At 33.2% G+C, this 14,450-nt stretch overlaps 1 protein-coding gene across 1 annotated transcript; it reads right to left on the minus strand.

Annotated features, from left to right (window-relative positions):
* Nucleotides 1–625: 625 nt before the first annotated feature.
* On the minus strand, nt 626–2,600 carry LOC143073737 (tripartite motif-containing protein 42-like). The gene has a single exon (XM_076249499.1). The coding sequence runs from the start codon at nt 2,552–2,554 to the stop codon at nt 671–673; it is 1,884 nt and encodes a 627-aa protein (XP_076105614.1). The 5' UTR covers nt 2,555–2,600; the 3' UTR covers nt 626–670.
* Nucleotides 2,601–14,450: the final 11,850 nt, after the last annotated feature.

A 14,450-nucleotide genomic window follows, 5' to 3' on the forward strand; every position in this document is an offset into this window, starting at 1 on the left:
CTTTTAGAGTGTACTTGGAGGAGGCTACATATGGTGAATTATGTATGTTTCTTCTACCTATAGGATAAAGCAGTGTTATACATACGTTTTATTCCATTACGATTTACTATTTGATGCAAAAAAGGTAATACAAATACGGATATTTCTTAGAATTGATGGTCATCCTTTAAATGCTACGGTAATCTTTAATAAATTACGGTCATCTATTTACCAATCACGGTCATTCTTGTTATATGTTACGGTCATCTTGAAAATATTTGAATTACGATTTACGGTCATCTTAGCGATTTTTTCAAATCAAATTTCCTGTTTCATACACATTTCTCGGTAGTTATTTGTGATTTCCATGTGAATCTTTTATAAACTTACATCGTACCAATGTATGTTTTGTAAAGAAAATGATATAGAAACACTTAAACAGACAATACAAATACTGACCTAATTTTTCATCCGACATCTTGGGATGACCGTGAATGCAGTTACGGTCATCAGCTTTACCCCAGTGATGGTATATAGATATAGGAAGATGTGGTGTGAGTGTCAATGAGACAACTCTCCATCTATATATAGTCTATATAATTGATAAACCCTGATAAGCGATTGTTACATTTTTAATCAAGAAAATATTTCCTTTACTTATTTCCATATTGCATACAACAAAACTAAATTTTTATTGGCAAGAAAAAATTGTCATCTTCTTATAATAATCGAACACCCACAAAAAGCCACATTCATCTAAATTGATATGATTTGTACCAAATATGATTTTATCATCATTTTTATTATTCAGCAAGTTTCGTTGAAAAACACCATCTTCAGATAAAATATCGATAAAATCATTCTCAAAGTCTGCTAAAAAAATTTGTCCGTAATTATCTACAGTTATACCACGGAAGCAGGCATCTTGTCGTTCAAATGTCTCAAGAATTATACCATGTTTATCAGCGATAACAACAATGTTGCTGTGCAATGAAATAACAAGATTTGAGTTCAAAGTTTCCGCCATCAAAATATTTTTGCCGGTGAAAATGTCACTGTTCGACAGTTTCTTAGTCGGATCTTCGATTTTTATTTTGTTTCGAACACCTTCTTGTTCTGTTACTTCATACAACACTTTTTCGTCCATATTATACACAAGTAAATTTCCATTTTGAATGAAACACCCAACCAACCCATCTTCAAATGGGACTTTGTACCCATCTTGAAATTGTGTGTTCACTCTCTTGGCTGCGGAATGTCCAGTCCAGAACCATAATTCATCTGCAGATTTTCTAAGCATTCGCTTGCTTTCGACTGGTGGTGTAAACGTAGAACTCACAACCCCGTTGCGATTATAGAGACTGACTAAATTCTCCATGAATATCCACGTATTGTCGTTATCGGCTGCAACGATATCTATGATATCGTCTGAAAATGTAAAGGTATGTTCTTCTTTTGCTTCAGGGAACACAAGTATTGCAGGCATTGGCAATTTTTTATATAAAGGGGTCATAACATTTTCTCTTGTACACATATTAAGTTGTCCAAATAATTGTTCAATGATCGTTTCATTGAATTCACCACTTTCGAATTTCAAGTAATTTAAAGGAGCTAAAGACATTCCCGTTTTGGTCAGAACTTTGTCAAGGTGACTACCAATGGTGAAAAAATCATCCATAAACTGTTTATATGAAGAACTGTTTATGAAATCGTCCGTTGTCTTGATAAGACCAGCGAGTGACAATTGTTCTGTTTCTATCTCATTCAAGAAAGTATCAATTACTTTAATATCTTTCTTTCTAATGTTGTCAATTGTAGCCAGACTTTTGTTTGTCAGTATATCGATGGTATTACAAAATACATCTTTAACACTTTTAGCGTGTGCTATTATATCTTTCTTCGCTATGTTACAGTGTTTATGGTAATTATTTTCCTCCTGTTGGACCGATTCTTCAGTGTTTTTGAGAACTGATATTCTCGATTTCAAGCTTGCTGTTCTAGTCAGTAAAGTTTTTTTCCTAGTTTGAATTAATAGTGTTAGGTTTTGGTAATCGTGCATACGATGGGATTTTTCTGCACATTCACTACACAACAAGATATTACAAGGCTTGCAAAATAAGGTCAACTCTTTTCTATGTTCGTCACATTCTTGTATTGACTTCACGTTAAGTTTGTCCAACTGATCTAATTTGAAGTTCTCAAGCGAGTGGTTCTGTGACGTTTTTATTTTCCTATGAAAGTCGCGACAGGTCAAGCATAAGTTTATCTTACAGTCAAGACATTTAGCTACTGCAGCATTTTCTTCAGAACAAAATTCGCAAACATCTGTGGAGTCATTGGTTCTGTGAGATTGTTCAAATTTGAAAGGATAAGATTTTAAACCGCTTACCCCTTCGTCTGGTAGAGAAATGTGTGTCCTACATAACGGACAAGTCAGATAATTATCATGAACATCCAGTTTTTCGAGACAAGGTGTGCAAAATGCATGGTAGCAGTCCAAAAGCCTTGGTTGTGTGTATGGAGACAAGCAGATTCCACATTTTGATTCGATTTCAGAAAAGGTCCCATGCGCCATATTAACTCGATCTTAGAAGCTTGGCAACTGAACCAAACAAGGAAGTTCAATAATTATTTACAAGTTAAAGCTTTTCCAAAAAGCTAGCATGACTTCTGCATTTTAATCAATATGAAACAGAAAATGTTATAGTCGAACGGTTTTTCAATGACAAAGATAAACCAATTATATAACTATATATATGCTCGAAAATAGAAATGGTTTTCGATGCAGACGTTCATTATGAAATAATGAAAAGATATTTGTGGGTGATGTTTAATTGATCTTGATTTGATTTGGTTTGAGAATGCCTTTGCTTTTTCTGACAAAGCGAAAAGATAATCAGAGTATGCATTGCTGAATACGCATTTTACAATCTAAAATAACCAAATGAACACCCTGTAGAAGTCTAACTTGTTAAATTTCCATACCATAAACTTACATTAGGGGTAAGGGCTATTGTTATATTTTTTTTTATTTACTCTGTCATTTTTCACACCAGCTCTCTTGACTATTTAATTTATCACATTTAATGTAGGATTGTTATCGGAAGTCAGTGTCTATGGTGTGATCTGACTATGGTGATGTAAGACTACTAATCGTTTTATAGCTATAGTCTTATTACAGAAAATTATCTAATAATAAAACCAACAACTACTAGTAGTCTGAATCTTCTGGCTTTCAATCACGTTTTGTTTTCCCATTCTCTTCAGTATATTTGTTTTCTGAGATGATCTTGGCGCCCACGGTTCTCGTTATGTGCTAAAAAAATCCTTTCATTTTGTTCAAGTGTTTATAAATAGCAAGCGCGATATATAAACATTTACCAAGTATTGCAGTTCTATAATTTCTATATAAGAAAGTCTAATATAGTATTATTATATATTTTCCTATATTTCCTATAATGAGATTATATATAATGCATACTTTTGTCTTGTCGTAAAAACACATCGAGGGGTGTCAGGATTGGTCAAATTAGTGAGGTCTTTCTTTGGACAATCCTAACATCCCAAGGTGTGTTCGACGACCAGGAAAAACTTAAAATAAGCATTATCTGACTTATTGTGCTGACACGAATTGTCATTGATATGGTTATATTTATAAATTAGCTGTTTACAAAAACTTTGAATTTTTTGAAATACTAAGGCTTTTCTACCTCAGGCATAGATTACCTTAGCTGTATTTGGCAAAACTTTTAGGAAATTTTGGTCCTCAATGCTCTTCAACTTCGTATTTTTATTTTTTTTTTGCCTTTTTAACTTTTTTGGATTCGAGCGTCACTGATGAGTCTTTTGTAGACGAAACGCGCGTCTGGCGTATATACAAAATTTAGTCCTGGTATCTATGAAGAGTTTATATACCGTCAAAAAAATAGCTGCAAAGATTTGCAGGATTTGCATCCTATTTTACGTTCAAATTTTATTGATTACTATCTGTATTTTGCGCTTAAAAATACCAAGGTAATTTGCGTATGTTATAGCACACGTTACTAAAAGTAAACAACACAATCAAATCATTATATAGTGTGCCTGAGGATGCCAACTTTAACAGAATGTACATGAAGCTAATTGTATGAGTTCCTAATTTGTGTCGTCTTTATATTAAAAAAACTTTTAAAAAACAGGCGGAAGATACAAAGGGGACAATCAAATCTCAATCAATAAGAGATGACAAAAAACATCATATTGAAAACGGAAACAAAAGCAAAGTTTATACGTGTGATCTATTGAAAAAATTTCTCAGAGCAAAGAAAGTTGTTGGCTTCCACAACAGACGGAATTGAATTTGCAATTACAAACTGTGTTTGACGATGAAAAACTGTTTCCGTTTTCCCGATTATTGTTAATACAATGTTCATTTGCGAATTATTGACATGCTTTTCTTTTATTCGACGCTACCTGTTGGTAAAGTTGAGCAACGGAACTACATAAGCTTCCATTTAATATTTTCTTTTACTTTGCTTCAAACTTTTGCTGTGTGCGTTTCGTGTACCAATAGTCTAAAGCAAGTGCAGTTAAGATATTTTATAGCATTTGAAGCATGTTTTTCCGAGGTGCTAATTAATAAACATTTACCAAAAACAAAAGAAGATCATTTAAAAAAACCAACAATTATATAAAACCTAGTATACCTAATTTCAGTCCAAAATTGATAATCATTGAAAAGCAGTCCACAGATTATTAAAAGAGATATTGTTGCAAACTGTAAAATAAATTACCTGGTTCTAACTTCTTGCTTTTATGAGTTCAATCATATATTAATTACAAACATTAAATCATTGTCAACCTTTTAATCAAAGATTTAAGATTGTTTGATTAATCTACTATTGATACAAAAGAGGGACGATAGATACCAGAGGGACAGTCAAACTCGTAAATCGAAAATGACAACGCCATGGCTAAAAATAAAAAAAGGCAAAAAAAACAAACAATAGTACACATGACACAACATAGAAAACTAAAGAATAGACAACACGAACCCTACCAAAAACTAGGGGCGATCTCAGGTGATCCGGAAGGGTAAGAAGATCCTGCTCCACACGGGCTCCACATATGGTGCAAATATGAATTAATGATACCCACGTATCTCTACACACAATCGAAATTACTGTAATTAGTGGGTTTTTTTATTGAAATCATTGAGAACGACACTTTTGATTGTCTCTTTTTAAGTTCAGAAATTATGTTGACTATTTTTTTCTTTCCTCAGTTGAAAACATAGCCGGGATAACAAAACAACACATTTCTAACGTTGTCCTTTAAGTTGGAATGATCTTTTTGACATGTTTTAAGGTCCTAAGACTCCTAACTGACCAAGGTTAAGATGATCTTAATACAAGGATTTGACTATTCTTTTTATGTTCATTTTGGTCATAGAGCTCATTGTGTTTTTAAGTATTTTTATTTCTTGGCGTTTGAAATTTTCGGTTTCAGTGTTTCAAACTAAAGAAGATCAATCTGGAAAAGCGCTTAGAACGCCGAAGTTAAATCAAGTATTATTATTTTTATTTTCTGGAATACCCATATGTTAACATATATCCATCATGGTTAGAACTGGTACGTATTGTAGATATCTGTAAAATTCTGAGTTATTGTAATTATGTTACAAGTAAATGGTTTTCAGTGATAGAGTTGAACAGGGAGGGGGGAACCAATTTCATACTAGTTGCACCAAGTCAGTTCACTTATATACTGATAAGAATGTGTCCATAGTACACGGTTTGCACCACTCGCACTATCTTTTTCTATGTTCAGTTGACCGTTGTAAAATTGGAATCAAAACTATAATTTTGAATTAAAATTAGAAAGGTCATACCAATAGGTGGATCCAGTTGGTTGATTATATAGGGAATCATTGAAGCATGACTGGAGCGCCCCCCCTTAGGTCAGTCAGCCCCCCCCCCCTTTAGGAAAAGTTCTGGATCCGCCACTGATACCATAGGGAACATGTGTACTAAGTTTTCAAGTTCATTGCTTCCACTTCACCCAAAACTACTTTGAACAAAAACTTTAACCTGAAGCAGGACAGACGGTCGAACGGACGCACGGACGAACTAACGAACGAACGACGCACAGACCGAAAAACATAATGCTCATCAATGTGCCATATAAATAGAAGCAGGCAGATCCTCAACAGATTATCCTCTTTTAACTTACCTATGATCTAGTAAACCAAATATATTTCAGTAGCACAAATTGCTCTTACATCGGTTCTATGTTTATATGTCTGTATAGTGTGTTCTAACGTTAAACTGTAATACCACTGCCCAAGGTTACAGTGAATGGAGTTTTAAGCGCGCGCAAACATTTTGGTTTCCCTCATAGTTAACGCGTTCGGCCATTATCATTTCATTTTGTCATTGGTGAGCTTCCAGTTTTTATTTAGGTGCCATTAAAATAGAATTAACATAACTTGAATATTTTCACACTATAATGCAAGTTTCTCATCTAATTTGGCTTAACTGATGATTGAAAAAAAAAACCTACTGCTCGGTAGTGAGTTTGTGTTTGGCCGTGCTATGTGTAGAGAAAAACAGTGCATCCGGTCGTGATAGGCACATCCTATATTAATCCTAGTCAGGAGAAAGCATTTTAACAAATTATAAGTCTGGTGTCTTTGAAGATTTTTTTCACACGTATCACAAGCTGAAAATTTAAAAAGTCCCCGTTTCCCCCATTTTATAGCTAGAGCATTGTCTATAACTTTTTTGTTATCTGGAAAAGAGAATATGGAATTTTATGCAAATTGTGTTTTTTTCTCCTTAAATCCATCTTTTTTTAATATCTACTTGTTTAGTAGTATCATACATTTCCATGGCACAAAATACCAATGATTACAACAACTACTTGTTTCATTTATGATGCTTTATGTTTATAATAAAAATAAACATTATGCAGTGCTCTAATGCTAAAAGGTGAAGTATGGTTTAACCCACTATGTTTTCTTAAAATGTCCTGTACCAAATCAGGAATATGTCAAGTGTTATCAAATAGTCTATTTTTGTGTATGTTGACGTTTGGTTTTTTTTTTTTTTTTTGGCAGTTAAGTATTTCTGTTTTACTCTTATATTTGATGTGTTTTCCTCAGTTTTAGTGTGTAACCCCGATTTGTTTAAGTTAAATCGATTTATGACTATTGAACAGCAGTATACTACTATTTCCTTTATTTATAAAAGTCTTTAAGATACGTTCTTATAAACAGTTCATTCGTTATTGTAAACCGTAGTAAGTCCATATAATTGACCAACTATGGTTGCATGTTTATATCAAGAAAATAGTTCTAGTAATGGTAAATTTATTTGCCGTACAACAAACCTAAATTACTTATTGCCATGAAAATATTGTCATCTTCTTAACATTATCAAACACTCATAGAAAGCCACATTTATCTAAAGTGATATGATTTGCTCTATATATGATTTTATCACGATTATTATTATTCATCAAGTTTCGATGAAAAACACCGTCCTCAGATAAAATATCGATTGTATCCATCTGATAATCCACTACTAGAATTTGCCCGTAATTATCTAAAGTTATACCTCGGAAGCTTGCACCTGGTTGACGTTCAAATGTCTCAATAATTGTTCCATGCTTATCGGCGACAACAACAATGTTGCTTTGTGATGAAAAAACCAGATTCGAGTTCGAAGTTTCCGCCATCAAAATATTTGTACCAGTGAAAATGTCATTTTTTGCCAGTTCCTCAGTCGGATCTTCGATTTTTATTTTGTTTCGAACACCTTCTTGTTCTGTTACCTCATAAAACACTTCTTCGTCCATATTATACACAAGTAGATTTCCATTTTGAATGAAACACCCAACCAACCCACCTTCAAATGGGACTTTGTACCCATCCTGAAATTGTGTATTTACTCTCTTCACTGCAGACTGTCCAGTCCAGAACCATAATTCATCTGCAGATTTTCTAAGCATTTGTTTGCTATATACTGGTGGTGTAAACGTAGAACTCACAACCCCGCTGCGATTATAGAGACTGACTAAATTATTCGTGAATATCCACATATTGTCGTCATTGGCTGCAACAATATTTATAATCTTGTCTGAAAGTGTAAACGTATGTTCTACTTTTGCTTTAGGGAATATTGCAGGCGTTGGCAACTTTTGATATAAAGGAGTAATAACATTTTCTCTTGTACTATTATCAAGTTCTCCAAATAATTGTTCAATTATCGCTTCATTGAATTCACCACTTTTGAATTTTTATTTATTTTAAGGAGGTAAAGTTTTTCCCGTCTTGGTCAGAACTTTGTCAAGATGGCTACCAATGGTGAAAAAGTCATCCATAAACTGCTGATCTGAAGAACTGTTTATGAAATCCTCCGTTGTCCTGATCAGACCAGCGAGTGACAATTGTTCTGTTTCTATCTCATTCAAGTAAGTATCAATTACTTTAACATCTTTCTTTTTAATCTTGTCAATTGTAGCCAGACTTTTGTTTGTCAATATATCGATGGTATTACAAAATACATCTTTAACACTTTTAGCGTGTGCTATTATATCTTTCTTCGTTATATTACTGTGTTTATGGTACACATTTTCCTCTTGTTGAACCAATTCTTCAGTGTTTTTGAGAACTGATATTCTCGATTTCAAGCTTGCTGTTCTGGTCAGTAAAGTTTTCTTCCTAGTCTGAATTAATAGTGACAGGTTCTGATTATCGTGTATCCGATGCGATTTTTCTGCACATTCACTACATAAGAATATATTACAAGGTTTACAAAATAAAGTTAACTCTATTCTATGTTCCTCGCATTCTTTTTTTGACTCCTCGTTGATTTTGTCCAATTGATCTCCTTTGAAATTCTCGGGAGAGTGGTTCTGTGACGTTTTTAGTATCCTATGGTAGTCACGACAGTTCAAACATAAAATTATCTTGCATTCAAGACATTTAGCAACTGCAGAATTTTCTTTAGAACACAATTCGCAAATATCTGTAGAGTTATTGGCGCTTTGAGATTGTTCAAATTTGAAAGGATAAGATTTTAAACCGCTTATCCCTTTGTCTGGTACAGAAATGTGTGTCCTACATAACGGACATGTCAGATAATTATCATGAACGTCCAGTTTTTCGAGACATGGTGTGCAAAATGCATGGTAACAGTCCAAAAGCCTTGGTTCTATGTACGGAGACAAGCAGATTCCACATTTTGATTCGATTTCAGAATAGTTTCCATGCGCCATATTAGCTTGATCTTTGAAGCTTGGCAACAACACCAAATAAGGAAGTTCAATAATTATATACAAGTTGAAACTTTTCAAAAAGCTGATATGACTTCAGCATTATTTTAATCAATTGAAAAAGGATTGTTAGTGTAACAGCATTTCAGCGACAAATATATATTGTTTAATATGATCAAAAAAATAAAATCTGTTAAAAATGATGACGTTTAGTTTGTTGTAATAAAAGTATAACTTTGGCTGATCTTTTTTGGTTTCAACATGCTTGTATTTTTGTTACAAATTGACAAGTTATTTTAGAAACAATACCTCACCCGCCGACTTTCCAAATATTTGTGGCTCTAGTTTTTCAATATATCAAGAAAATGAAAATATTCTCTGATTTTATTTCTGCAATCAGTATATGCATTACTGAATACGTATTTTACCATCTAAAATAACAAAATGAGCACCCTGAGTGATTTTGTTATATTTTTAGATATACTCTCTGTCATTTTGCATACTAGTTTTCTTCACTAATTGATCATCTATATTTGACGTCAGATGGTTTTCGGAAATATTTGTTTATGATGTCATCCTGTGTTGGTGGAACTAATCATTTAATCCTCTTGTTCTGGTGATTCTTATCATTTTACGCAGTAGCCTTAGGGGGCTTCATTGCAGTAAATCATTCAATCACAAAACCAACAACTAGTCTAAATCTTTGTTTGTTTAAATCTAAAAGTTTGAACTAGCTGTCAGATAACTGCGAGTACTCTCAGATCTGTTTTTGTGTCTTTTTGTGTCGGGATGTACCCGGCCACGTCCACTTGTATTTTTGTCCATCTGATGAGTTAAGCCTTTTTCAACTGATTTTTATACTTCGTTCTTATGTTGTACTGTTATACCACTGTCCCATGTAAGGGGGAGGGTTGGGATCCCGCTAACCTGTTAAACCCCTCCACATTATTTATGTATGTGCCTGTCTCAAGTCAGGAGCCTGTAATTCGGTGGTTGTCGTTTGTTTATGTAGTACATATTTGTTTTTCGTCCTTTTTTTTATATAAATAAGGCCGTTAGTTTTCTCGTTTGAATTGTTTTGCATTGTCTTATCGGGGCCTTTTATAGCTGTCTATGCGGTGTGGGCTTTGCTCATTGTTGAAGGCCGTACGGTGACCTATAGTAGTTAATGTCTGTGTCATTTTGGTATCTTGTGGACAGTTGTCTCATTGGAAATCATACCACATCTTCTTTGTTATAAATCGTCAGCCTTCTAATCAAGTTTTAATTTGACATTTTTTTTTCAGTTCTTTATTATCTTTATATGAAAGTCTAAGATAGCCTTCTTTTTTTCAAATGACCAATCATAAGTACAGATAATGATTTTTCCCACGTCCAAAAAGTAAAACAACTCAAATACCGAACTCCTAGGAAAATTCAAAACGGTGTCCCTTATTAAATGACAAAATGAAAATTAAAATTTTAAGATGAATTGATCCAATTTTGTAATGAACGATATTATTGAAATTTGAAATTGAAATCGATGTACATTGCACTGGAAATAGCCGTCTACTAAAGCGTTTACATTTGTAAAAAAAACAACTGGCCGTCTGTAAAAAGGGTTCATTATATTTTTCCAAGATAAGATAATACACCGATTGTTGTCGGTATCAGGATGAATGAAGGGGTAATAAAGGTGCGACATATGCTAGCTAATAAACTGATGATATGTGTTTTGAACCTATTTACATTAAGTGTGTATGTTGAAATGCCAAAATGACTTTACTCATAAACTGTTGGCAAATTTGAAATCAGTAAATCTTTTACCAAAAATTACATCATGTTTAATGCCTTTGAAAAGTGATCTCTGGTTTTGAAATTTTCATTCATTTCATACAAACTTTCCTTCGTATGTTAATTATTTTGCTTCCACCGAACAGCAAGCTATAGATGGCCCCAAAAATTACTAGTGTAAAAACCATTCAAAACGTATGCTTGTTTAAAACATATAAGTCAGTGTTGTATGTCTGTGATGTATATTCACACAATTGTTGGCTGCTGGATCCATATTATTGTCACATTAACCAAACATGTCTGTTTGGATTTATATAACAGAACTATTAACAACAGTCATACATTCGGGAGGTATAACTAGCTATAGCAACGGGATTAACTATCCATATTATTTTTAAAATGCTACTGGCCGTACCGGCTCAAGCCAGAAAATCAATCTCGTTGAGATGATCAACGATAATCTATAAGTACAAAATTTGATAAACTGTAATTGTGTATACAATCCACACTTTTACCCCCCAAAAAGACAAAAAAATAAAAAGAACTATTCAAAGTTATAATTGCATTTTTATACTGAGGAGACCATTATAAACGTTTTATCAAGTTTTCGTTATTTAATTGTGCAGTTTCTTGTGAAAGCACAAGTCATCACGATGTAAAACTTAATTTTGATATGAAGGTTAACTTTTGAATGACGCAATATTATTGATAAACATTCAAACTAACGGATTCTCTTGAAACTTATATGTAATGTTATTACTTTCTTGTAAAAGAAAATCCTTTAATTAATCATTATCCTCAGAAAGTGTTACTTTTAAATTATTACCTTCCTGTACTCAGGTTTGCTGACAGCTTGTCCGTATGCAGTGACATTAAACATAACACCTCGATAGAAAGTCGCCCATTGCAAAGCTCAAGTCTGGAAGGAAAACAAGTGACGGAAGAAAAGGCAAACTAAGTTGGAAAGAATGAATTATTAACTGACTGTAAAGAAAAAATCTGAATACACCTGGTTTAATATGACAAAGTTAAGATCGATTTCTTACCCATTTATAAACATGATTTCGCTGAATTTTATCAACATTCAAATTTAGATTGGAAATCCAACATATTTTTTCATATAGAACCTATATCTAGAATCCATTAACATTCATAACACTTAAATCCCTTCGTAAATTTTTCGAACGCCATCACGAGTTGGTTGACCGTTATTGAACAACCGTTTCACTAATGATATCGGATATGTTCCTTACGTCGTAACTACAATCCCCTTCCCTTTCATGAATGTGACCTACCGAATTAGACTATTTATCGGATTTGTTATCACATAAGCAACACGACGGGTGCTACATGTGGAGCAGGATCTGCTTACCCTTCCAGAGCACATGAGATGACCCCTATTTTTTGGTGGGTTTCGTGTTGTTTATTCTTTAGTTTTCTATGTTGTGTCATGTGTACTATTGTTTGTCTGTTTGTCTTTTTCATTTTTAGCCATGGCGTTGTCAGGTTATTTTCGATTTATGAGTTTGACTGTCCCTTTGGTATCTTTCGTCCCTCTTTTAAGGAATTGTATCCAAAAAAATCTGGTATTTGAAAAATAATTCTACAATGACTTTTCCTGGTTAGGTTTATCATGAAAATAAGTATTTTCTAGATCATAGATACTCACTATGTATAATATATGTGTTTTTCAGGGTTACCCAATGTCTGAGCTGCTTGATGCTATAAACAATTGTCTAGGTTTTATTTTATCTGATGTAATAACACAGACTCCTGAATTTGGAAAGACACATAGTATTATGTCCATTGCCAGCGACATCAGTCTCGCTCATGCGATTTCCTCATATTTTGTATGTAACCTTGATTTGTATCTTCCTAAATTAAATAAATGCGTTTTTAAAATTGAACGCTCAATAGGTCACTTTATCCGTCGCAAATTTTACTCCATATCAATTTATTTAAATATAACAGTAGTAAAAGTAAAAATTTTGGGCAAAAGTTTCCACAATTGAGTTTCCTTTATGTATATTCCCTCCACATCAATAACAAGCTATCACAACAAATTTCTAAACTAGTCAGTTAGTACCCTTGAGCACTCCTTCAATCAAACTTCTAAACCATTTTAGTCCATGATTAAATCGCACATAGCCTAGGTTAACAGTAAAAATAGATGTGGGCAATAGTTTCTACAATTTATTTTTTTATACTCCTCCCTTTCCAACATTATAGATTAATGCTGCTCACAAGGAAGCTATCAAACCAAGTAGTGAAGTTGATATCATCCCTTCAAAAATGTTAGGGATGTGATCACGAGTTGGTTGACCGTTATAGAATATCTGTTTCACAGATGACGACGGATATGTTCCAATCGACGTACCGTTTTCCTCGAATTTGACCTTCCGAATAAGACTTCTAATCGGGTTGTACTTTTAAGAAGCAACATGATGGGTGACACATGTGGAGCAGGAACTTATTATGCTTCCGGAGCGCATGAGATCATCTCCGGATTTTGATGTGGTTCGTAGCACTCCACAGTTACAAAATAAAATTAAGATTTGAAAAAAAATGTTTAGTCTTCTTATATTTTTGTTGCCACTGCATAGTTTAAATGAAAATACCGAGTTGAAAATTTCTATTACAAATGATTCGCTTGAACTCATTCGTTTGAACACATACAATACTAAGATAACTGTAAAGTTATTGATAACTTATAGTTACAAAATGTATATATTTAAATACATTGTTTCGAATTTGTCCGAATCTCTCTGCAGAAGACTCGTGTTGCTTAAACGTTGAACCATGATATAGCTAAAGTTAATTCGTTTGAAAAAAAAAACAATCTGATTTTTATTGCATACTTTTATGTGCTAAACTGTTTCTTGGAATTTGTGTTTACAAACATAAAACTTATTAACACTTTAGCGTTAATTAACAATTGCATTTTGTACATGTACACATGTTTGAAAACTAATATCTCCAAATCGTAGAAAATGCTATATTTCTCTGACGTTAGAAATATCCATGTTGTTTTAACCGTTGTTTAATTTGCAAGTATTATCCTTAATTGTAGGCCTCGTTGTATTCTGTGTAATCAATATTTACTTAAATATGTTCTAATACTTCAAATGTTATTAATGTTGTCTTCTTTCGACCCCGTTCAAATTTTCAAATAGTATAGACTAACGAGGAAATTCAATTTCAATGTATAATTCTTATAATTGATAAGCACTGACCAACGATGGTTGCATGTTTGAATCAAGAAAATATTTCATATTCTGGTAAAGTCATTGACATACAAAAAATAATAAATTATTCATTGGTAAGAAAAAATTGTGATCTTTTCATAACCGGACACACACAAAAAGCCGTATTCAACAAGAGTGATATGATTTGTACAATATATAATTTTATCGCCATTTCTATTATTCAGCAAGTTTCGCTGA

Source organism: Mytilus galloprovincialis, chromosome 1, assembly GCF_965363235.1.
Source record: "Mytilus galloprovincialis chromosome 1, xbMytGall1.hap1.1, whole genome shotgun sequence".
Classification (NCBI taxonomy): domain Eukaryota; kingdom Metazoa; phylum Mollusca; class Bivalvia; order Mytilida; family Mytilidae; genus Mytilus; species Mytilus galloprovincialis.

What these genes read in the sequence shown, in the direction of transcription:
- LOC143073737 (XM_076249499.1), bottom strand. Translation starts at nt 2,554, where the DNA reads ATGGCGCATGGGACCTTTTCTGAAATCGAATCAAAATGTGGAATCTGC.